Raw genomic sequence first — 26,075 nt, 5'->3', positions numbered from 1 at the left:
TGTGGAGGATGATGAAGTAGATTAAAGATTTGGGGGGTTAACGTCCCGTCGACATCGAGGTCATTTAGAGACGGGGCACGAGTTCGGATTGTTTCAGTGATGTGGAAGGAAGTCGGCCGTGCTCTTTCAAAGAAACCATCCCGACATTTACCTGGAGCGATTTAGGGAACTCATAGAAACCTAAATCTGAATGGCCAGACGGGGTCTGAACCATCGTGCCCCGAATGCGAGTTCAGCGTGCTAACCTCTGCGCCACGTGGCTCGGTCTCGAAGCAACCTTGCAGTGCATGGACTCACGAATGGACTGTACAATAAAATAACAACATGCTGTGTATCGCCCAGAAACCACTTTCATTTCATTTATCACGCAAAACACAGTCAATGCCAAACAGAATTAGAACCCAACATGGCAGATGTACATATTATTTACACAAATGGGCTAAACAACTGTCTCTACTTTGTGATACGGAGGTTCACAGATCCACACACATTACAGAAGTATGCCCCATAAGATCATACGGTGGTAGACCAGAAGAGTTCCTGCCGGCACTCTACTCTCTATAGATATTTGTTTATAAAATTTTATATTGTATATGTTATGCTCTACATTCTGTGTATTTTTTTTCCATTGTGTCAAAAAGCCATGCGATGAAGAAATGTAGTTGCTCCAGATAACTTTTGTAATACTTGCTAGGGAATTTTTTTTTTACTTGTGCAAAGTAATCAATAGGAAGAGTGTTTTGCACGCTGGAAAGAAACTGAATGTAACCCTTACCGCAAATGAAATAAACTTCGCCTGTTTCAGTGCGGGAAATGAGCGACACAGGTTTAAACTACCGTAGTTAATCGGCCCACAAATTCAGATGTATTCTTATTTTTAATCAAAACTTTGACACATTCGTTTTCATATTTGTCTTTCGTCAGCGTTTGGTTACTTCTGCTCCGATCTAGTAATCTGTTTCCTGATTTTTAGTTGTTCATGTAAATTGTGCAGTGCTTACTTATTCTTCTGAAACGACTCTGGCGCCATTAATCGCTGTTCGTCCAACGCCCTATTGTATACGTTCTCAATATTTAAATCTGTAATAGCAGCTTTGAGATGTTCTACTCGTCTGGCACCTTCAGGAACATTAGAAGCACATTTGAATTCATCTGTCCATTTGTTAGGTATTGAAACTAATGGATGAGGCAGGTTATAAATCACCTTTTTTTTTCTTGATAGACGGAGGAGAAAGACGCCATGTTTAAAGAGCGGAAATCAGATATCGTCCCAGTCCCGAAATTTAAGTCTTTAGGTTTTTAAAAAATCGCTTAAGGCGTATACTGGAATACTTTCTTTCAAAAGGACACATACTATTTTGTTTCTAACCTTCGCGAAACAGAGGATCTGATCGTCGATTGATGGTTACATTGATATTTTCCTTCCGACCGTCCTTCTGTATGGAACGTTCTTCAGTTAAATCAGGAAATACAAAAGAGGTAACTATAATGTGCAACATTTACATTAATAATATAATAATAATAATAATAATAATTAACTTGTTTGACAGATTTCAATAATTGGGAAGATATCGGTCATGGCTTCTCAATAGGAACCAACCAAGCATTCTTGAAATGATTCGGGAAAACCCAAATGGGGTTTCTAGTACTTGGGTTACATGAATCATAAACATGAACAACCGAAAGAAAAGGGAAAGTATCCAGTTTTTTGAGGGTTGCGTTTACTTACCGCTGACAAATTCGTTGCAATTTGTAAAGAAGTATGGCTGTTGGATTTTATCTTTACCTTTAACTTAATATTATTAGTCTTTTGAGAAGAAAGGAGTTCAGATCCCCAACGGGCAGTCCTCAGTAAGGTATTTTACTAGCTTGTGATGTACGCTGTTGGGTCATTAAAGCCTCAACTTCTTCGTTTCTGCTAAACATACATTCAAAAAAATAAAACCTACAAATTTCTGCTTCTGTCTTAATTATTCTTGCCTTTACTAAATTCGTAGTACTGTGTGTAAGAACAACAGGCAGATTCCACATTCCTAGAATTCCTGAAACCGTTTACCATAGTGTCATACTGCAAACTGTTAATTAAGGTACGAGTATACGGAATAGGTTATTAGATGAGTGACTGACTTGAAGGCTTCTTAAATAATAGAACCCAACAAGATGTCCTGAACGTGGAGTGTTCATCGGAGACCAAAGTTCTGACAGGAGTGCTCCAGCGAAATGTATAGTACTGCTCTTGATCTCTACACTGGAACTCCGTCGATAAATTTCGAGAGGTGGTAGTATGGCGGAAAAGAAAAAAAGGTGTAGTAAACGTGGGCTTTAAAATGCCTACCTTAAGAGCTGTGAGCACTTGTTCATCTTCAGAACTGTGAAACACAAGGACTCTATTGAACAAGTGTTCATAGCTCATAAGGTGTGCATATTAGAGCGCTAGTGTACAGGCATTTTTTTCTTGTTTTGATCCGTACTACCATCTCTGAAATTTTGTCGGTGGAGTTCTGGTTCAGCTTGCATGCATAAACGATGTAACAGATAGGGTGGGCAGCAATCTGCAATTGCTCATGACGCTGTAGTTCACGGGAAAGTGCCGTTGCAGACTGACGGTGTTAGGATTCGTAATTACTAGGATAGAATTTCTGTTTGATGTGATGAATGGCAACTTACTGTAAGTGTGTAAAGATGGAAGTTGCTGCACACAACTTGGGAAAACAATACTGTAATCTTCGAATACAGTATTAGTAATGTGCTGCTTGGTAAAGTCACGTCGATCAAACACCTAGGCGTGCCGCTGAGAGCGACATGAAATGGAAAGAACACGTAAGGTCGACTGTAAGGAAGATGAATAGTCGACTTCGGTTGGTTGGGAGAATTCTCGGAAAGTGTAGCTCATCTATAAAGGAGACAGCGTACAGAACACTTGTTTAACCCATTCTTGTGTACTGCAGAAGTATTTGAAATCCCCACCTGGTCGTATTAGAGGAATACATCGAAGCTTTCAGAGGCGTGCTACTAGATTCGTTGCTGGTAAGTTCGATCAAAACTTGTTACAGAGTTGCTGCGTAAACTCAAGTGAGACACCACACATGAGAGAATACGTTCCTTTCGCGAAACATAGTTCAGAAAGTTTAGAGAACCGGTACTTGGCGACAAATTGTAGAGCAATCGTACTGCCACGAAAATATATCTCGCTTAAGACAAGAGGAATCAGGGCTCGTAGAGGAGTATAAAAAGTCATTTCTTCCTCGCTCAGTTTGCAAGTCGAACAGTAAAGGGAATTATTTAACAGTGCTAAACTGCACCCTCCGTCCTACACTGTATGGTGGTTTGCGAAATATGTATACAGTAGTAGGTGTAGAGGTCAATAGAGTCAGATATTAATCACGACAGACAGAGGCAGTATAGCTAGAGAAAGTACATAGTCCAGGCGTTACCGTGTTACGCGGAATATTTCTAAATATCAATTCCTACTTGGAAGGAATAGCCGCATAACGTTTGAATTTCACATACAAAAAACGCATCAAAGCTGTCGCGGCACGTTTCAAACCGCATCCCATCGTCGGGCGCGCGTTGCGTATGTGAGTGCGCGAGCGGCCACTACGCGGCGCGGCGGTTGCGGCGGACGTTTTGATGCGGCCGGGCGCGCCTGTCAGTCGTGGACGGCGGCGCAATTTGCGGCCTGACAGGCGCACCTGCCACTGGCACTGCCCGTGTTTGTTTATTCCCGGCGCCACGCCGCGTCACGTCACAGCAAGGAGCGCCAGCTCGACCACGCCCGCGTCATTAGCGTTTGCCGGCACAGTTTTTGTATCCCGTTATGATTTTTGTTGAAAATAATGTTTTGACCGCGGATGTGACGTGCCGCTGCCCCGGTACCCTCAGCCACGTGTTCGTGCCTGCTGTTTCGACACGTCTGACAATAAACCTGCCCTGTCTTTATTTACTACCGCAACATTTGTTTTGAAAAAATAAGCAGAAAAAGCTTTGTATCAGATACGTTACTGTAAAAGACAACTCTCCCAGATACGCCCCTTAACCTTTGTCCACCAATGGGACGTACGTGTCCCACGACAGGATGTCAGCGAAGTAGTGGGAATTTTTTGCGAGATGTTGCTATGTATCAGTTCCATTTGGTAAAGGGAAGCCTGCTAAGAATTCATAAAATTACAAATTGCGCCTGTAGACTGCGCTTTCTTCAAGTTTCGTTGTTAACCCTCTGCTCCGTACTCCGTATTGTCGCATCGCATTAGTTCGCGCCTGCGGTTAGACAACCCTCTGAACATATTTGCAAAGCGGGCTGCTGCAATTTTTTTTTCCTTTAATTTACTGTCTTTTGGGTTGTGCCCACACAGTTGTCTCAACAGTAGAAAGACGATACGACAGTGTGCTGCGACAGTTGAGAAAATTCGTCTCTTGTGAGTCGTAACCCTGTACGAAGTTAATACGTATATCGTGTGACACCAGGTAGGCGATGTTCGTGTCAGTAATAACGATGCGGAGAGGAGGACAACACCGAGGCCTCGATCGTCGAAAATCTCCGAGCCTTCCGGGAATCGAACTCGGAGCCTCTATGGTTAGCAATCTTCCGCGCTGATGCCGCAGTTACCGAGGCGGACTGCTGCTGTCAAATACATTCACACAGGCATCCACTTCTTCATTCTCAGGAAGAAAGTATGAATAATCATCTCGAAAACCTCTGAAAGCATTTCAGATTCGTTCATTTTTATCCGCTTCCTGAATAGGGCCATCTATAAAAGCAGGAGTAGTTTCAAGACGAACATAGTAATTATTTGAAATTGGGAAATACAATCAAAATGCTACGTAATTGAAAATTACATGAAAGCAATCAAATCTGATACATTGACTACTGGTGTAAACACCTATATATAAGAAGTAATTCAAATAGATTCGACTCAAATTTCCAACTTATAGCATGATGCAAAGCAGTGTCTGTCGTCTATTAATCTCCTATTCAAAAATTATTGATTCCTGTAGGACGATATTAGTGCATCCGCACTGAAACGCCATTGAGATCTGTCCGACAGAACAGACACCACCTAAATATATACATTTCTGTAAGAGCGCGAGGACTCCTTGACGTTTGTTTCAGAGCGGATGCACTAATATCGTCCGAACTTCTACGGGAATCAATAATTTGCGATTGGGATATTTATGGCTGAGAGACGCAGCATTGCAGCGTGGCTAAATTTGGAAATTTGAGTCCATCAGGGACCGTGTCCGGATGGTCAGAGCAGTTAAGTCAGCCGCCCATGAGAAGCGGTAAATTCGGATTCGAATCCTAGTCCGGCACAAATTTTGAACTTTCAGAGCGGATGCACTAATATCGTCCGAACTTCTACGGGAATCAGTAATTTGCGATTGGGATATTTATGGCTGAGAGACGCAGCATTGCAGCGTGGCTAAATTTGGAAATTTGAGTCCATCAGGGACCGTGTCCGGATGGTCAGAGCTGTTAAGTCAACCGCCCATGAGAAGCGGTAAATTCGGATTCGAATCCTAGTCCGGCACAAATTTTGAACTTCCGCCATTGCGTTACCACAGTGTCCTGTGCGGCTGGAAGTCACTAATTCATACCGATCCCTTCTCTCTCATTCCCCATTTGCTATTTCACATAAATGTATGCACCAGCTGCGTCATCACAAGTAGTGTCTGTTCTGTCGGATATGTCCAGAAGAAGAGAGACCAAGTAAATACATACATTCCTAATAGCGCGCGAAAAACTCGGGATCCGTCTGCAGTGTATTTACAGGGTTACACGTGCGTAAGAATTAGTTCCCTCGTGTGTGCTTTCATTTATCGAATACCTCGTTTAGGTATCTCGACTCATACATGGTGTTACATCACACGTGACCCTTACCAAAAAAGATTGACGGAGGACTTCGAAGAAGATCAAAGACGAGCAGCCTGGTTTTTTTTCCGACAAAGGTAAGGGAATGTCATGGGTATGATACGCGAGTAGGGGTGGCAATCATTAGAACAAAGACGTTTCTCTTGCGTGAAGACGTAGTGTCACTTCTTTCTGGCATGTCCGAAGGAATAGACAGCAAGCAGACTGATTCGCCTCGATGGGCAATGAATCCACCACTTTCAGTGCAGATGCACAATTACGTTCGACCTCCTGCGGGAATGTTAAAGTAGCGAGCGCGGAGGACATAGGTGGCGCTAGGTGTGAATGTGGGTCGGCCGAGAGGCGTGCGGAGGTAGTGCGCACAATTGCGATAAATACTGTGTGCGGGTGGCCCAGTTGTTAACGCAACTGTTTAGTAAACCAGAGATCCCGGGTTCGAATCCTAGTCCGACACACATTTTCACTCGTCGGCACTAATTCCTCATAAAGTCCCGATGCAAATGATATCAATAGTCCCTTTTCTTCCCCCCACCCCCCTTCCCCCTTTACCATCAATTTACATAAGGGCGTTTCTCGTTGCGGCGAGATCTTTTTACGAAATATAAATCACCATCTTCTGAATGCTAAAATATTTTGTTGACTCTAGGACTAGGAGCAATGACCTTTAAGAAATAAGAGAAATCAGAGTTCACACGGAAAAATGTAAATGTTTTTCCCTCGTGCTGTTGTAGAGCGGAACGGTAGCGAAATCGACTGAAAGTGGTTTGATGGATTCCCTACCAGTAATTATCACCTCTTTCACTTTTGTGTGTGACTGTATAAACACTCTTTCGCAGCGTAGTCCAGTGGTCCAGATACCACACTAAAATATTTGTCCCCAACCATAACTGGCTGACTTAATTGGTTCTCGTATAGAACAATCAAGTGTTGTAATGCACACCAGTGTTCAAAACACCTTTCGGCCCACATGTGACGCCTTCGTGGCTGATAGCTGTCTCTCGCCTCTTCAATGTTACGGCGTTCACAGAAGTAACGGGTTCGAATCCTATTCGTGTAATTCAAAATAATCATACCATGCGTCAGCATCCTGCTTTAAGAACCAAAACTCTGTCAACTGTCTCGTAGACTGAGTGACACTTTTCTGTAAACGTCCGTTGAAGGAGGATGGTAATTTCAGCTACAACCCTGGCACTCTTTCACAGCAGTAAGCTGTCTGCTGCGGATTTATTCTCTCGTTCACTTTCATTTCTCACTTATCCGTAATAACACAAACGCAATAGTTTGTTGCTCGAAACACAACATTCGGATACACATTTGAAAATTCATAAGAAGTCGGATAGGATGGTAATAGCAGTACATCTCCACTTTGTCCAGAATAGTAGTGCGGGCTTCGTACACCTTCGCACACACACTCGTCGATGAGTTTGTGATTAATTCTTCTGTATAAGCAGTAATATCGTCTCATTGAAGAACGATACTTCGAATCTGCAGAGGAACGCGTACTTAATGACCGTTTTTGACATGTTAAACCCGTGTGTCAGGCAGCGTTTCACTTCACAAAATACTCTACCCACACGTACGAACACGTATCACAGCCCGGCACGAAACAATGGTCTGTCAGTACTTCTGTTTTTCATGCACCATGAACACCCTGCCTTTTACCTTGCTGGATTAGAGCCCCTGGAAAGGAAAAGACAGGACTGAGAGTGCTGCATGCACAGCCTAGGAACTAATTCCAGCTCTTAGTTTCACTCTATCTAGAAGATTAGTCCCACTACAACTCTCAATAGTGGTCATCTGAAGCCTGTGACTAGTGGATAAGCGTCATTGTCAAGTGGGAGCTTTGAATTTGCAGTGAGGGCCTCAGTAGAGTATATGCCATGGAAACCAGAGATCTACGTTAATTTTCCGGTCGGGCATACGGATTTCTTTCTTCACGTAGTCTTACTCTACAATCGATACTGTATCAGTACTCACACTTAAAAATTGCAAGTAAAAAGTACGGACAGATTGTCTTTTTTTATTCACATGGTTACTTGTAATTTGATGCAGTAGGTAAAACAGTAATACACGTAAAAAAGCACCTCTGTCCCTGGTTCGTTTCTATACTGCCTTTCGTCTAAACGTAAATTTTAGAAGCATCTTGATCAATTTTAGGTCAGTGTGTCAAGCAATAGATTTGTTTTGTCGAAGAATACTTCATTCCTCTATCTTAGGTAGTACTATGTGTGTTGATTGTTGTGTGTCTCTTACAAAATTTTGTGACTACCTCAATTTTAATATTCAGCTGTAAAATTTAGTTTTAGTTGCTTAATTACTTCCTTGGTAAGCAAGTAAACACCAGAGATAAGCTACAACCCTGCCTTACAATTTGCTTTCAGACTGCAAATTTTATGTCTCCATTATACAATCAGTGCAAATAAATGTTTTGTCTCGGCATCCGTTCAGAAATTCTGAAAAGTTATTCCAATTTTACAGTCTCGATATCTATGATCATAATGAAGACATAATGTTTTATTATTCCTTTTATAATTTTAATGTTTTACTTCGCTTGTGTAATCCACCTTATCTGGAAATAAACTACTTATTGTTCTGTTTTTCTTTTTGTGCCTTTTCCGAAAATCTATGCCTAGTACTGTGATGCTCAAAGTCATGTAAAAATTGATTTATAGTGTGTGTTCCTAGTAGAAACTTTTCCATAATGGTACGCTGGTGACCGTATGTTTACCTCCTCTGTACTGACGTCTCCTGAAGTAGTTTTCCAAGCTTTTCGTACACGAGAGTAACATGTCATCAACGGTTCCGTAACATGAAAAGTTTTTTCAAAGAGCCCTGTAAAACCAGTGAATATATTAGTAGTGTAAAGTACCCAGTTTACTTGAGTTTAGGGTTAGTTAAATTTTGAATGCAAATAATTTTGCGAACAGTCTTATACCAAAGGCAGATGTTTTTCGATACATAAGAGATTTTGTTTTGTTCGCAGCCGCCATCGCCCAGCGTCTGGCAGCGAAAGTGGCAGAGTTTGACCGCCAGGAAGAGCTCAGGTGGCAAGCCGCTGCCAACGCCGCAGCAGCCGCCGCCGGTCACGGTGAGTGTTTGAGTTCCACAGTTCCCTCCAAGAGTTTCAACTCACCCTGTGTTCCTGCCACTGCCGAATCCACACATCTACGTTGTTCACACCCATCAAAGGTGACGGACAATAATACTGTCCAACAGTATAGTGGCTTGGAGAATGAGATTTTCAGTCGGCAGCGGAGTGTGCGCTGATATGAAACTTCCTGGCAGATTAAAACTGCGTGCCAGACCGAGACTCGAACTCGGGACCTTTGCCTTTCGCGGGCAACTGCTCTAGGAGACGAGGTACTGGCAGAAGTAGAGCTATGAGGACGGGGCGTGAGTCGTGCTTGGGTAGCTCAGATGGTAGAGCACTTGCGCGTGAAAGGCAAAGGTCCCGAGTTCGAGTCTCGGTCCGGCACACAGTTTTAATCTACCAGGAAGTTTCAGTATAGTGGCTTGTCTGAAAAACCGAGAATTGTCGGGGAAAATGAATTTACAAGAAAACTTAGGGGATTCAGAAAGTAGGGTTTTCTCTGATACAGCATTGCTGCTCAGTTGTCCTGATGATGGCCAATCGTGGCTTCTACCGTTTAACATTATGAAGTTTTTTTGCTTGCGTCCATCAAAATAACAAACAACAAAAAAGCTCCATCAGTGTCTCCCGATGAAATATCGTTTTTTCCAAATTCTGTGTTACACTGGGGTGGGTGTGGGGGCGGAGGGGGGGGGGGGGGAAAGATGAACAGTTCGTTACCGAGCGAGATAGCGCAGTGGTTAGCACACTGGACTCGCATTGGAGAGGGCGACAGTTCAGACCCACATCGGCCATCCTGATTTAGGTTTTCCTTGAATCACTTCAGGCAACTGCCGGGATGGTTCCTTTGAAAGGACACGGCCGACTTCGTTCCCCATCCTTCCTTAATGAGATGGGACCGACGATCTCGCTGTCTGGTCGCCCTCCCCCAAAGCAACCAACCAACGGTTCGTTGATGGAAAGAAATACACCGAGTCATATTCTAAGAATTACTGTAAGTTTCTGTTTCGGAAACTGTCGACTGAGCGGTCACGCAGTGAAAGCTGAAGAATTTCAGTTAATTGTAATATTTTTGCTCGCGTTCACCCACCTTGGTAATTTCCTTTACTATTGAAGGATTCTGTGTTTCCAGATCTACATAATTGTGAGGGCGACGGAGTGTAATGTGCGCGTGAAAATTGGTCTCAGGTTTTGAATTTTTCATTCGCTTAAAAACAAATATGGATTTTTTTTAAATTTTGTGAATAATATGCATACGGATGCCAATCTTTTGTAAATCAGCATTGAATATTTGGGCTTCAGTCCTGTTTTATTAATTTCATTGTAAAAGTAGTACCTTGCTACTTTATCGCTGTTGTACCGTGAGTAGGCCTACCTTGATTCGGGGAAAACATTCGCCGCCGCCATTGAGTTGTGTAGGAAACAACGCGGTGATGACAGGCTTCGCCGTGTACTGTTACGGCTTGTGACTGCGGATAAAGAGACCTCAGTGCTGTAAATCTGCCACGAATTCGTCGTTTCGACAACGGCAGTCGCAGAGCAGCGATACCATCCATAACAGGTTCCTTGCCCACCACCCCGTGAGTATACCACTGCCAGGGCACAGAAATCGAAAGAAAAAGGGCGCCCCTCATAATGACGGCGGGATACGAGTACGTCGAAAACCACATGAAGCGATGCTAACAGCGTACTGTTCGGACAGGTGTTGGATGCTGATATGTTCTTATGTCTCGACTTCCGTGGAGTTGCGTCGGAAACGTTTATTTGCGGACCAGGACTTGTCCTCAGTACTGCAATACCATGAGATGAGTCTAAAACAGTGTTGGCATCACATATGGTCACTATAACGTCTCCAGCTGTTTCCTGGTAACGCCCGCCGATAATCTCTCCAATAAACAAAAGGGGATAACAGCTTAAAGTGAAAAAGGCTCAAAAATGGTTCAAATGGCTCTGAGCACTATGGGACTTAACATCTGTGGTCATCAGTCCCCTAGAACTTAGAACTACTTAAACCTAACTAACCTAAGGGCATCACACACTTCCATGCCCGAGGCAGGATTCGAACCTGCGACCGTAGCAGTCGCGCGGTTCCGGACTGAGCGCCTAGAACTGCTAGACCACCGCGGCCGGCAAAGTGAAAAAGGAAAGACACACAAAACAGTCTGGAACCGAGCGGCCGGTACGGTCGCAGGTTCGAATCCTGCCTCGGGCATGGATGTGTGTGATGTCCTTAGGTTAGTAAGGTTTAATTAGTTCTAAGTTCTAGGTGACTGATGACCTCAGAAGTTAAGTCGCGTAGTGCTCAGAGCCATTTGAACCATTTGAGCACACAGAACATCCCACTTCCAGTTTCCACGGAAACAAATTTACGTAAATGATTTCAATTAAATCCAGTCAGATTGGTCACTTTCGTCAAACACCATCTTAGGGATGGCGGTTATCACCGAGGCAATCGGTTTTCAGTTATACCGGTTTTTTGTCATATCCAGTTTAACGTGACTGTTAAAACTGTTCAAAACTATAGGTTTATGAAATAACCGATTTTCTGTTTTTTATTGCTACTATTTCCAGTAATAAACGCATACATCGATCAAAGATTGAAAAGATCTAAGACTCCATCAGGCTTTTGCATTATATGTTCCAAGGTAGATAAAACCAAAATATCAAATAAAGTAGGTAAATAAAAGAAAACTTATTGCGTATACTTTGGGTTCCTTTCCTTGAAAGAAGAGTAATGACAGGTCGAACACCACAAAACATTCACTTAACCGAAGATGACACTATTCGGAAATTACAAATAGTCAGTGGTAAAAGGTGAAAACTGGAGTTTGAAAATTGTATTTTTCGTGGCAAGTTGTCCATTTCCAAGGGCTACAAGCAGGTAAAGACATAGTATAAGGACACAGTCAGCAGATCAGCTATTTTTATTGTAAACTGTGAATGAATTGTTAATTTTTTTGATTTATTACTGTTGCTATTATCTCGTAGAAGTGACAGGCACATAATAATTTTTGTGCAAAATTTTAGAGTTTTTTTGTAATTACTTCGAATGAAAAACCCCTTTTTAATCAAATATATCTTTGTTCTTTAGAGGGAATTTGAAAAAAATTGATTTTTATTGGTATAAAAAAAATGCTCAGTCAAAGAATTCAAGTGAACAATTTAGATAGGAGACAAAATATAGCATTTACCAGGAAAAATTACATGACACTTGTTACACTTTCAATAACACAGTAATCTATTGGCCAATATTTATGGACACACAAATAGGCGTTCTTTAAAATGTTGATCTGTAAGTCGACTTCTTTCATCAATATCATTCGACGATGACACGAATCTTTCAGAAGCCACAGAACTTTGTACCAAACTAGACTTAAAAATGATATAAAAACCAAAAATTTTAGCGTTACTGCTATGGCAAAGTGATATATCGGTTTTGTATCCAGATATCAGTAAAAAATAAAAATACCTGTTATAACGGAGATCAGCCGAAAAATTATTCAGAACTAAAATTCCAGTATCGGTATTAACCGATCGATTTTTCCCATCCGCACAATGTCTCGCTGATGGATCTCCCCTGGATACCGGAAATCGGCTGTGGTGCCTACAATAACCAAAGGATGAGCCCAAGGACGCAGCGAGGAAACAGTTCGTTACATACTCGTGTGAGGGATTTTTACGTTGAATGAAATGGGGCACCTGTTGCATCTGTCTTGGCATATCACTGCCTTACCGTACGAGAACGTACTGTCCGATATCGTATATCCGTTTGCTTCCCTACGGCGTCCTACAAGAGATATGTACCTTCATCGAGACAAATCACCAACCTTGTCGAATTGTGTCAGAATAGCTTGCGTGCCACTCCACATCGTGGGTGGAGGTAAAACCTGGATTCACATTTGGGAGGACAGCAATTCCAATGCTAGTCCATCCATCCCGATTTATGTTTTCCGTGGTTCTCCCAAGTCGCTTAAGGCAAATGTCGGGACAGTTCCTTCCACGTCCAGAGCTTGTTCTCCGTCTCTTATAACCTTTTCGTCGACGGGTCGATATGCCATAATCTTCCTTCCTTACTGGCCCAACATCTGTTACTACGTTGTTTACATTTTCTAGTCGGACCGAATACCGGTTGTTTGTTTATCCTCAAGTGGATGTTAGGTTGTATGATTTACATGTAGCTTTCCCATTAAACGCTTCCCATATTTCAATCGATACGTGTCCTAGGGACCCCATTGTCTGTCTATTGGTAACAAGCGATACACCAACGTAAATAAAGACCTTCCTACTGTAACTTCATACTGAAATACTAAACGTGCGTCTGACCCTTCTACTCGGCTTAGAAAATAATGCCGCCATAGTTCGTTAGTGCATCTGCCTAGTTAGCAGGAGACCTGGATTCGAGTCCCGTTCTTGGTACAATTTTCCATTCGTTGCTTCAGTCTGCATATATATATATATATATATATATATATATATATATATATATATATATATGTGTGTGTGTGTGTGTGTGTGTGTGTGTGTGTGTGTGTGTGTGTGCGGGGGACTCGAATCCGGGTCTCCTGCTAACTAGGCAGATGCACTAACGGACTATGGCGGCATTATTTTCTAAGTATATATATATGTAGACTGAAGCAACGAATGGAAAATTGTACCAAGAACGGGACTCGAATCCGGGTATCCTGCTGACTATATATATATGAACGGGACTCGAATCCGGGTCTCCTGCTAACTAGGCAGATGCACTAACCGCTAAACCTCCCTGGCACATTTGCTTTGCACAACTAGACGGACTACCCTAGCACGCTTCTCTTCTCAATCCAAAGTCCCATTCACGTCTCAGTCCACTTGTTATTCCTCTATACCTCTGACGATAACAGATGTAACACATCGAGGTACAGTCTGTATCTAAGGAATTATACAAAAATTAGACTTCCAGTGAAAAGCTACCACACTGTGAAATTAAACATACAGCTAAACATATCACAATGCACTGTAGTACAATACTTTATACTGTAACGGTTTGGTGACTGACGACATTAAGCCATGTTGCACTATGTAGTCTGAGCAGACAGGGGGTCTCCGATACTAGACGATTGCTGCTAACTGGGTACCTCAAGACCGAGGCAGTCGAACAATCCTACGATATTCTGGTGGTGTAGTCCTTCTGGTAGGACCCGTGCCTACCCGTCTTGCCACACTTTTGTCCCGAGTCCATCTCGTCGTCACTTGATCTGCAGCGGTTGCGCTACAGCCAGGTGTCGGTATGACCATGCTGTGTCCCTGATTCCCATAATACGACCTTTTTGAAAGTTCGAATTTATGAAGATGCGTACCGTAAGACTAAAAAGTTGCACAGGTCACATGAATACTTAAGAAAAGAATCGGGAGCAATAAGATTGTTTGCGAGGCCATCGTCCTCAGCATGCACAGAGATATTTGTTTTGTACATGAAACTGCCTGTTCTTGCTGCAACTGTAATTTATTTCTCCCGAACGCGTTTTGCCTTTTCTCTCTCTCTCTCTCTCTCTCTCTCTCTCTCTCTCTAAGGCGTCTTCAGTTGGAACTAGAACGATACAGTTTTATCTTGACACGTGTAATTTTTAGAATGTCGAACAGTTCACGTCGCATTTTTTAAATGTAAATACGTTATTACTTACAGTTTATTGGCATCTGCGTTTCCTCTCATCTGGTCTGGAGTGGTAGTGCGACCTCCTGACCAAATGAGAGTAAACGCAGATGCCAACAAACTTTAAGTAATTACTTATTTACATAAAAAACGCCACGTGAACTTTTCGATAGTCTAAAAATAACATGTACCAAAACAAAACTGTGTCTTTCTAGCTCGTACTGAGGATACCTTGGGGTTAAAAAAAAAGGGCGAAATGCGTCTGCGAGGAATAAATTACAGCTGCAGCCAGAAAATGCGGTGTTATTTACAAAAGAAATAGAAGTAATTCGCTGAAGTACAGACTTATATCACTAACGTTGATTTTCAGTATGATTTTGGAATCTGTACTGTGTTCGAACATTACAGATTACCTCGAGGAAAACGATTTATTGATACTCAGTCTGCACTGGTTCATAACAATTATTTTTTTTTGTGAGACACAACTAGGTCTTATTCACACAAAGTAATGAAAGCTATCGACAGGGAATCTCAAATTGATTCCCTGTTTCTAGTCCCAGAAGGCTTGTGATACAGTTCCTCACAAGCGTCTTCTAATCAGATTGAATGTCTGTGGTGTATCGTCTCAGTTCTGCAACTGGGTTCGTGATTACTTGTCAGAAAGGTCACAGTTCGTAGTAAACAACGGAAAGTCGTAGAGGAAAACAGAATTGGTATCTGGCGATCCCTAAGGAGACGATATAGGCTGTCTACTGCTCCTAATTATGTATACGATTTAGGAGACAATCGAAGCGGCTCCCTTGGATTGCTTGCAGATGATACTCTCATTTAGCGTCTAATAAAGTCACCAGAAGATAAAAAAAATTGCAAAATAATTTAGGCAAGATATCGCTTTGGTGCGAAAGGTGGCAGCCAACTGTAAATAATGAAAAGTGTGAAGTCATTCACTTGAGTTCTAAAAGGAATCCGGTAAATTTCGGTTCCACGATTATTCACACAAATCTATTGGCTATCAATTCAACTAAATACCTAGATATGACAGTTGCGAACAGCTTAAATCGAAACGATCAAATAAAAAATATTGTGGGAAGCCGAACCAAAGACTGCGTTTTGTAGGCAAAATACTTAGAAGATTCAACAGGTCTACTAAAGACACATCCTGCGCTACGCTTTCCATCGTCTTCTGGAATGTTGCTGCGCAACGTGGGTCCCTTGCCAGAAAGGACTGACGGAGGACACCGAAAAAATTCAAAGGAGGACAGCTCGTTTTGTATCATCGCGAAATATGAGAGAGAGTGTGACGGAGACGATAAGCAAGTTGAGGCGGCAATCATTAGAGCAAGATCTTTTCACGAAATTTTAATGGCCAACTTTCTCCTCTAATGCGAAAATATTTTTTTTAATTAGAGTTATTTTTTCCCGGCGCTATTCGATAGTCAGACGATAGAGAAATAGTTACAAAGTGATTCAGCGAATCCTCCCGCCAGGTAAGAAGTGTGTTCACGTCCTGTGGGAATGCTGTGTAACGATCTCCACATGAAATGTTCTAGTATTGTTAGACACCCAATACCCATCGTTTACTCACACCGATATTCATCTCTAAAAATGATTGTTTTCAGCACTGCAACTGCTGAAAAATAGCTTCCATAGGATGAAATTTTAGTCAACATATTCTGCTGGTATCGAAATTCTGGACTGTCGTTTGGTAGTGTTTTCTCATAATGTAATCTAGTGTAACACTTTCTGTTTCTGTCAGTGCATGAATTCCATGAATAAGTGTTTGTCCTCCGTGTTTGATGACCTGTATCTCAAGTGTAAGCAACAAACTCCGTGTTCATCCTCAGTGAATCACGCCCCCTTGTCATCTCCTATCCAAGACGAAACTATGCACCAATATGAAGAGGCATTTGGATAGAACATCGTTCTCCCAATATTGGTATCGGCTTTCCAAACTCGGAGCCGCTACTTCTACGTGTAACTCTTTCGCTGTCTTAAGACTGTTGACTGTTTTTCGTTCAGTTCCTCGTACGAAGGAAATATACCTTGGCACTGTTGCAATTGTAAGTTGGGACCTCTGCGTGGCAATCAGGCATGCTGACTACAAAGTAGAAGTAGTTGACGTCTACTGTATGTGCTACAAGATAAATTAGTAATGTTTTCGCAGGCTAACTCTATAGTACGGAAATAGTTCATGTTGTTCTGAGATTATGGAACACAAATAATTTACCAGGATCTATGCAAGCTCTTCGTATTCTCATATATTTAAGCACGTGTCACAGTTTTATCGAATGTGTATTCAAATCCGCTTGTTACGAAAAATTATAAATAAATAAAAATGAGAGGTACACGTAACTAATTAACGCAACACGTATGAAACAGACGGCTCCTGGACGTGACAGCTTGCTGCCGGGACACACAGTGTAGATAAAACTTGTCCAACTCATTAACTGAATGCTGCTCACGATATGGTGTAGGAACTACCAGGTCTTGGGGATACCGAGATTGGCACCATCATTGTGAGAAAGCGCGTTCACACTTCTTTACGCCAATCCTCAGTATCTTTTCTGCCAATGACCTAGTTGAATACATCGTCATTCGTCAGATTACTGAAGGTAAGCAACGCCGACTTGGATGGGTAACCTCCTGATACGTGCAGTTGGTTGCTTTCCCTTTGCTTTTACAGCGAAGGGGAGGAGGGATGGTCGTGTGAAGTTCCTAATTAGCAGACTTTACGCCAGTGTCATGGATTAAATTCCAAACCTCTCCGCAGTGGCTCATGGAGTAAGACAATGTGACTCAATTGGTGGTCCGTCCTTCAGATGGGGATGTTCAAGTCGGCGGCCCCTTGGTGTTGTTCGAGAAGAATTGGCTATTTACCGGCTCAAGATATCAGTCTCTCCATTCTCTCATCATCGTCATCCAGGATAAACATGACACTACAATGCACACTCTCACTGCAGTCAGCTACACTTACCAGGTACACTTAAACACCCAACTTTTTCACTTCACAAAAGAAGGCCAGAAAACCCTTCCGTTTAGGCAGCTCAGTCTGCCGTCAGGGGTCTCCCAGCTAACAGTACCATAGGACTTCACTCTTTTACAACTTTTTTTCGAAGGTTTGCGACAGCGATACACAGATTACAATTTGTGCCAGCATCGGGATTCGAACCTGGGTCTCTTGCTTACTAGGCAGGTATGCTAGCCATTACACACCACAGCTACAACAGCTGCACGGGTTACACTAGTATGTCTGCCTCACCAATACAGATTCCAACTTCCGCCTCAGCAGCAGAACCGGGCTCAAATCCCGGTGCTGGCACAAATTTTAATTCATTGCCTCTGCTTACATCATTATCGTCTATAAAGCTGAGAATCCACTGTGTTTGATTAATACGAGTATATGACCTACACTTGAGCTACAGGCAGGATTAACCCCATTTTGTTCATTACTAAGGTACTATTCCAATATTGGAGAGCCTCAGCAATACTGATGTAAGTTTGGAAGGGGAATAGCAACGGGCTGAGGCTTGAGTTGGAGTTTGTATTGCGGAGGGAGACGTACTGGGTTAATACGTGCAACTGTGGTAGCCACAACGCTAGTGTGCCGTAATGGCTCTGAGCACTATGCAACTTAACTTCTGAGGTCATCAGTCGCCTAGAACTTAGAACTAATTAAACCTAACTAACCTAAGGACTTCACACACATCCATGCCCGAGGCAGGATTCGAACCTGCGACCATAGCGGTCGCTCGGTTCCAGACTGTAGCGCCTGTAACCGCACGGCCACTCCGGCCGGCGTGCCGTAATGGCTAGTGCAGGAGACTAAGGTTCGGATCCCGGCTTTGGTACAAATTTTAATTCATTGTTTCGACCTACATCGTTATCAGTTAATAACAATTATCTTTGAGGTGGTGGCTTGCGAATTTTAGTTCTGAATTGTCTCTGAACTGTAGTAGCGGATACGGAGTCGTGAAACTATAAACTACACTGCGCATGCTCTGCACCTTTATACGACCACATGATGACTGTTGGAATAACTGCTTGCTACCTGGTGGGAACATACGGAATTGACAGTGTTACACGGAAATAAAACGTGAAGTTATACTGCATCCAATGCTATGTCAAACATTTCTGTAAGTTATGTACCCTCTTCAAAATTGAAGATTGCTTTTGTATAACTAATTTGTAAACACCCTGTGCTTCATTATAGATCTTATTTTTATATTTTGAGCACCTACAGAATCTGGTCATACGTCTGTAATAGACTTCCAAGGAGACGAGGGACCTTGGTTTTATACGGTATCTATTCTTGTTCCTTCTTCTGCTTCGGTTTCTCATGTTTCGTATCCACAAACTCGTACAATTCAGAAAATACGCTTAGTAAATTGTTTTCTTCATCGCCTCTTTATGTCGTTTGAAGTGAGAATATTCTTCCTTCTGGTAGAAGCATTCCTAACCGGTTTATTTTGCACATCACATAAACGGTTTCTGTCTGCTGTCATCTTGCTTACAGGATATGTGAAACTCTCGACAACTTCAGCTATTGCTCGTCTGCCCTGTATCATTCCTTGCGTCACACACAGCCAGAACAAGGACTTTAGTTTTTCCTTAATCATTTTCCGGTTGTATCCAATGCCAAGAGCGCACTCCCTTCCACTTCAATTCTATCAGGCATCTTTAAGTTTCAGAGAGGACCGCAATATCGTCCGTAAGAGAGAAGCTAGTAGATTCTCTTTCTTTGTGGTCTCGTTCCTGATACGTCTCCCAGTTTGCTCTCTGACAGTACCACTTTTGTAGCGGATGAAAGTGCTAACGAAACTGTGGTAGAACGCGGCCAAAACGTAGGTGTCGTGTAGCTTCTTGTAATTACTAAACCACAAAACTGAGTGCCATTTTTCTGTGGCTGGATTTCAGCTCTCAGTAGTAATACGCGAGATGCTTTACACCTCTTCTGGAAATACTGTCGTAGGACAGCTCTTCGTTCACTCATGCGCATGAGCAGCAAATATTACCCTCTTTGTTGTCGTTCGTGAAGGGAACAAAAAATAAATATACCCCGTCCTCTCGCTCTTTTTGCGGCGGGCGATATGGCCCTCAATAGTTACCCAGCATTTTGCAATTAGTCGTAATTCGCCGTTTGGAAAATTTTTAAACATTTACCCGTCCGCGTGTACCTGGCGGCCCGGGCGGTCTTATTATTAATTTTGGCGTCGGCGTCGGCGCCGGTGATCGGCCGCGGCGGTCCCGCGGCCCCCGAGCGCCACCGCCCCACCCCCTGCGCCCTTCATAAAATATTCAGTGAGCGCAATATCGCGGCATTTTCCAGATTCCGATTTCATCTGCAGCCGCCCCCTCTGAAGCTGCAGCCATAACTGGCATATTTTGCGCAATGCAGGCGCCGCGAGCCGCCAAATTAAGGCCGGAAATATGCACCTGCAAACTATTTGTGCGATGCATTCCTCCTGAAAATTGAAATGTAATCGCGCCCCCGCTACCGGGACACTTCGGCAGCCGCGTTCTCTTTTTATCAATGGCGGTTTCATTTTTTTTCGTCTTTGACGTCACAAGCGAATAGTTTTATAAAAAGTGAATTCGTCCTAGTGACCTACAAAATTAAAGATTTTTAGGATGTTGGATCGAGCGCAGAAACAGCCCGGCTGTGGCACCGGGCAATGTGGCGCGCTGGTTGAAACACAGTTCTCGTATTTGCGAAAAATTGGTCCAAACAGCTGGCCTGTTGTTGTGAGTTAGGGTTTCAGCAGTTTTCCCAAATCATGTCAGAAAATTAAAGAACGGGTTCCTGCAACAAGATAACGGCTGATTTCCTTTCCCTATAGTTGCTCTACAGTAATGGTTTCCAACTTTTCTGATAGTTACTCCTAAGTGCAATCAAATATTAGCTGGAACCCCTGCTCCCACGCATCTTCACCTCTACCATCATCAACGTTACGGCGTAATTATGTTTTAGAATAAAAAATAATTTTCTTTGAACGCTTACTTTTAAAAGAAGGAAAAATAAATATTAAGTTATTGTTGGTGTTTTAAAAGCACGAGCTAATGACTCATTGATAAAGTTTGAACTGCTTATTTCAAACACCTTTTTTTTTTTTTTTTTTTTTTTAAATAGAATGATGAAGCAACTCTCAGTGCATCGCGAGTACTGTCTACAACTCCTGAGAAAAGGCTGATTGGTTTGAGAGTAGACACGTGTTACAAAACATACTTTCTCTGCACCACTCCTTTCACTGGTAACAGTTACTTCAATCACACCCTCTATCCCAATTTAAAATCAGTCAAATTAAAATGTATAGCCTGTTATAATTACTATTCGCAAATCACTTGATTGCTGGACTCCTTATTTTTAAAGTGGTAGAAACTGGAAGACAACAGGATGTCAGTGCCATTTGTGCAACTACTGCCACCAATAATAATGATGATGATGATGATGATGATGAAGTAAAAGCCTTACAGCAAAGTAGTAGTCATTATATAATTGTGTATCAGTCGGCTCAATTATCTTTTGCAAAGTGAAGAATGAAGTAATAGCTGGTTCATTGCATTAACTACTGTACTCGCAGCAGACGTTGTTACGAGATATTTAAGAACATGTCATGTGTGTTTGTGTGTGTGTGTGTGTGTGTGTGTGTGTGTGTGTGTGTGTGTGTGTGTAGTGTGGATGGACTATGTGAGAAAGATGTTTTTCGTACTTTCCTCTCATAACCTGTAACTTCCTACGCATTGTGTCACGCATTAATGTTAGTATATTTTTTTTAAAAAAGTTATTTGGTGGTGGCTTACTAATCAGTGTTACAGTCTTGCGAAATAGTGATAACAGTAATGATCTGTGCCCCTCCCGCCAGAGGTTCGAGTCCTCCCTCGGGCACGGGTGTGAGTGTTGTCCTTAGCGTTAAGTTAGTTTAAGTAGTGTGTAAGTCTAGGGACCGATGACCTCAGCAGTTTGGTCCCTTAGGAATTCACACACATTTGAACATATGAATAATGATCTGTAATAGCCGGCGGGTGTGGCCGAGCGGTTCTAGGCGCTTCAGTCTGGAACCGCGCGACCGCTACGGTCGCACGTTCGAATCCTGCTTTGGACATGGACGTGTGTGATGTCCTTCGGTTAGTTAGGTTTAAATAATTCTAAGTTCTAGGGGACTTGATGACGTCAGATGTTAAGTCCCATAATGCTCAGAGCCATTTGAACCATCTGTAATAAATTAATTAGTTTGGTTAGCGAACCACAGTCGAACCGTTTTGTTTTTACTTCTACGAATATTTTAGTTTACTACTCCTGGGGTAATTGACCACATGATGAGAACCATTGTTCTACAGGGACAGTGAATTGTCCCTAGCGATTTAGAAATTGTTGGGATGTTATACAGCAACTAACCTTCTTTTCCTTTGATCAGACGTAAATCATGAAATTGTAGCCCAAGAGAGTCGTATCCCTTTTTGTGCTCTGCTTTAACGGGCTACCGATATCAGAATCGTTAGGGATGGCACGTTAGCTCAGTTGGACAAGGAGAAAGCAAAGAAACAGCCTTGACCGAGGAAAACAAAAAGTTCTCTCCTGAAGTAAAACAGGAACCAAAAAGAACGGAATTCAACAAAGCTGAACAGGAATTCGGTTTCTTCGTATTTCACGCCCAGCATCTCTTACGTTTCGCCTTTGTGTAAAGTTTGATGTTAAGTAGGCAATGGTTTCAAGAAAACCGGTTTTGGAAGGTTGTTCTGCCAGTAGTACCCTATTTTCCTGTTGGCTGTGACGGGACCGCCCTGTTACGCATTGTAACCTGTGAAACGTCCCCTTTTAAAAATTATACACGACTGCTTAAACCGGTTTTGGAAGGTTGTTCTGCCAGTAGTACCCTATTTTCCTGTTGGCTGTGACGGGACTGCCCTATTACGCATTGTAACCTGTGAAACGTCCCCTTTTAAAAATTATACATGACTGTGCTTAAACTGACACACAATATTTTAGCGCAACGCAATCTGACTAAAAAATCCCTACAAAAGAATGGCCCTGACTAACATTAACCTATGCGTTTCACAAATCGCTTACCTCACAAAAATCCTGGTTACTCGAACTACTGCAATACAGCGAGCGCCACTACTGCCAGCTAAATAAAAGATTCAGACTACGGAAGGCACTAACTACTGATAGGCATAGTTAGCAAATGAAAGATGTTAATAGAGAACAAACAATGTATTTACCTTAATAATCATAAAATATATAGCAGTTCATGCCATCCAGTATTACAAATTTCTAAACTCCGCCATTTCTCTCCCCACATCCACCACTGCTGGCGGCTCACCTCCAACTGCGCAACGCTACGCGCTGTTCACATCCAGCTGCCCAACACTACAGTGGCAGACAACAATGCAAACTAGCCACAGACTGCACACAGAACAGCCAGTTATTTTCATACAGAGCGCTACGTAACGTTGCCAATAAGAAAACATAAACAGCCTACTTACACCTGTCTTTCTTGTGACAATGTGGTGAGAATGTGCTTGAAAAAATCGTTTTATTTACAGATGGCATGTTAGAGTATCAGTATGTCAAGAGCAGCCAGCACATGACGTCTTACAGATGTTATAGCTGTCAATGTAAGATGAAAATTTGCTTTTAAAATAAGTGCAAGGCACTTCAAAATAAATGTAGCGATTACAAACGGTTGTTCTAATTAATGCACAGCGATACCTCGATAAGAATTACAGACAATGTAAAAAAAAGTTCAAAAGTTCTTTCAGCACATTGAAGCATCCAGCCATGCGATATGGAAGCTCGAGATCTGAGAACCAGACACCCATTGATTGTCCGCAGCTCGTGGTCTAGTGGCTAGCGTTGCTACCTCTGGATTACGTAGTCCCGCGTTCGATTCCCGACCCGGTTGGGGATTTTCTCTGCCCGGAGAATGAGTGTTTGTGTTGTCCTCATCATTCCTTCATCATTCGTGAAAGTGGCTAGATTGGAGTGCGTACAGATTGGGAATTTGTACGGGCGCTGTTGAGCGTCCAAACATCATAATCATCATCGGCCACAGATTTATTTTTGCGGGTTTATTTGAAAGACCTTGTGTATGTGCCTATTTGGCCTAAACGATTCCAGAACTCAGAAATGAGCATTTCTAACATCCTCGTGTCAGTGATTCCACATGTGCCTCAGAATGAATCGGTGAGATGGGTTATCGCATAAATGTAGACCTTTTGATTAAGGAGAGTCATACAGAAAACCTAGAAAGTACACAAAACAAATTTTGAACTTCCTTTTACATTCTCTGTAACTCATACCAGCGTATCGCGAAGCATTAAATAGCTACAGCCGTTTGTAGTAGCTCTATTCATTTTGATTTGTCCTATGTTCAAGCAAAATTATTCACGTGCGTGTCTTAAGTGCAATTTTGCAATAAAATTTCCGATCGGTAAATAAAGAGCAATCTTGTCTGACACTCTGATTCACAGATTTCATATCTGAAACTGCGACACCTGTTTTAATAATTATGTATTTTTCTCTGTTTACGTATCTTCCAGAACCTTTATGATGTCTTTGGGATAATCTCTTACCCTACAACAACATGTATATTGCTGAGTAGTGGGTGACTTTAGTATTGCAGTCAATATACTGTCATTCGCTCTCTTCACTCTCACCGTCACATGATGATGATGATTATGATTATGATGATAACATTGTAACTTTGCAGTCACTGTTTGTTCCTATCGGTGTCGTGCCGAATATTTTCCGTGGTCAGTGCTGTCTGTTTGTTAGGTACATCCTATATAGGTTTTTGAAGGCTTGGTTTGCTGTCTCTTTTATTGAAATCCATTTTGTAGGGCTACACAAAGTGTTTGCTAATTCGTATGCTGTCATTCTTTCGTATTGAACTGTACGTGTGTACCGCATGCAGTACGAAAGTGTGTCATATACTTTGTTCATAGTGAGCGACACAGCCATAAATTTATTAAGCAGGTGGGACACTTTCCCCCGTACGTTATATTTGTTTCGACTTATACTTCTTTCCACAATTAATTTCGGCTCTTTCAGCGTAGAAAACGGTAGTATACGTATGAAAAAGGCAGCGCTTCATCATGATGTGCTCTATTCGTTTCGCTTTACAAGTTGTACTGTTCTTGGTAGTTTGGCAGGTTGTTTATCTACTATCCCCCCCAAATACCAAGGAAGCAAAATTTCTAAACCGAAACCTACAGAATGAAATCGTGTGAATAGGCTGCTATTTTCATGTATGTGTCACTTTTATCTAGCTTAACATTCGATAAGGGAGTGAAAAACCACCGCATTCATTTTAAAGAACTGTGTATTCTGGAATTCTGTTCCGTCACAGCCCCACACAACTTCTTGAAAACTCACGCGATGTGTAATAGGCGATCAAAAATTTTCCGTTTCAGGGCGTTGTTGCAGAGTAGCACTTCTCCGATGCGGGTATGTAAGAACCGACGTATAGGCAAGGGATCAGTGTGGCATTAGGGTCTTTCCGACGTGCGCGCGGTAAATGCTGAAACATTAAACATGGCGATGTTATTACCAGATGCGTCCAAATAAGACTAACGTGCTTTTATTCATTTATTGGCTGCCGAAGGGCAAATACCGGTAGAGAGCCATCGGAGAATGAAGAATATGTTTGCTGCAGCGTGTGTGTCGAAATCCGCCGTTGTGGGAATGGTGCACCAAGTTCCGTGAGCCTACATGGTAACGCACGTCCTCTTATCGCAAATACCATAACACAGAAGTTACGCCAACTCTATGGGAGCCACTCGAGCACCCTTCCTGTAGTCCTGATCGCTTCCCATGTGATTATGCCTTCATTCCCATAAGAAAGGCCTTGAAGGGTTGGCGATTCTTGTGTGACGAGGATATGCTGAACGAACGTATGGACTTCTTCACGCAACAGGACACAGTTTTATATACGGGGTGTTCCCAAAAGGTACGGCCAAACTTTCAGGAAACATTCCTCACACACAAAGAAAGAAAATGTTATGTGGACATGTGTCCGGAAACGCTTACTTTCCATGTTAGAGCTCATTTTATTACTTCTCTTCAAATCACATTAATCATGGAATGGAAACACACAGCAACAGAACGTACCAGCGTGACTTCAAACACTTTGTTACAGGAAATGTTCAAAATGTCCTCCGTTAGCGAGGATACATGCATCCACCTTCCGTCGCATGGAATCCCTGATGCGCTGATGCAGCCCTGGAGAATGGCATATTGTATCACAGCCGTCCACAATACGAGCACGAAGAGTCTCTACATTTGGTACCGGGGTTGCGTAGACAAGAGCTTTCAAATGTCCCCATAAATGAAAGTCAAGAGGGTTGAGGTCCGGAGAGCGTGGAGGCCATGGAATTGGTCCGCCTCTACCAATCCATCGGTCACCGAATCTGTTGTTGAGAAGCGTACGACCACTTCGACTGAAATGTGCAGGAGCTCCATCGTGCATGAACCACATGTTGTGTCGTAC

At 42.5% G+C, this 26,075-nt stretch overlaps 1 protein-coding gene across 1 annotated transcript in view; it reads left to right on the top strand.

The window, feature by feature from the left end:
* Nucleotides 1-26,075, top strand: part of LOC126100869 (uncharacterized) — a 547,315-nt gene that overhangs the window by 274,240 nt on the left and 247,000 nt on the right. Inside the window, exon 4 of the mRNA XM_049911536.1 lies at nucleotides 8,853-8,957. Within this exon, the coding sequence (XP_049767493.1) occupies nucleotides 8,853-8,957 (105 nt within the window). The remainder of the gene's footprint in view (nucleotides 1-8,852; nucleotides 8,958-26,075) is intronic.

The sequence above is a fragment of the Schistocerca cancellata genome, chromosome 9 (genome assembly GCF_023864275.1).
Source record: "Schistocerca cancellata isolate TAMUIC-IGC-003103 chromosome 9, iqSchCanc2.1, whole genome shotgun sequence".
In the NCBI taxonomy this organism is placed as follows: domain Eukaryota; kingdom Metazoa; phylum Arthropoda; class Insecta; order Orthoptera; family Acrididae; genus Schistocerca; species Schistocerca cancellata.
Note: the sequence above shows the minus strand (reverse complement) of the source record. Positions and strands in the feature narration are given on the sequence as shown.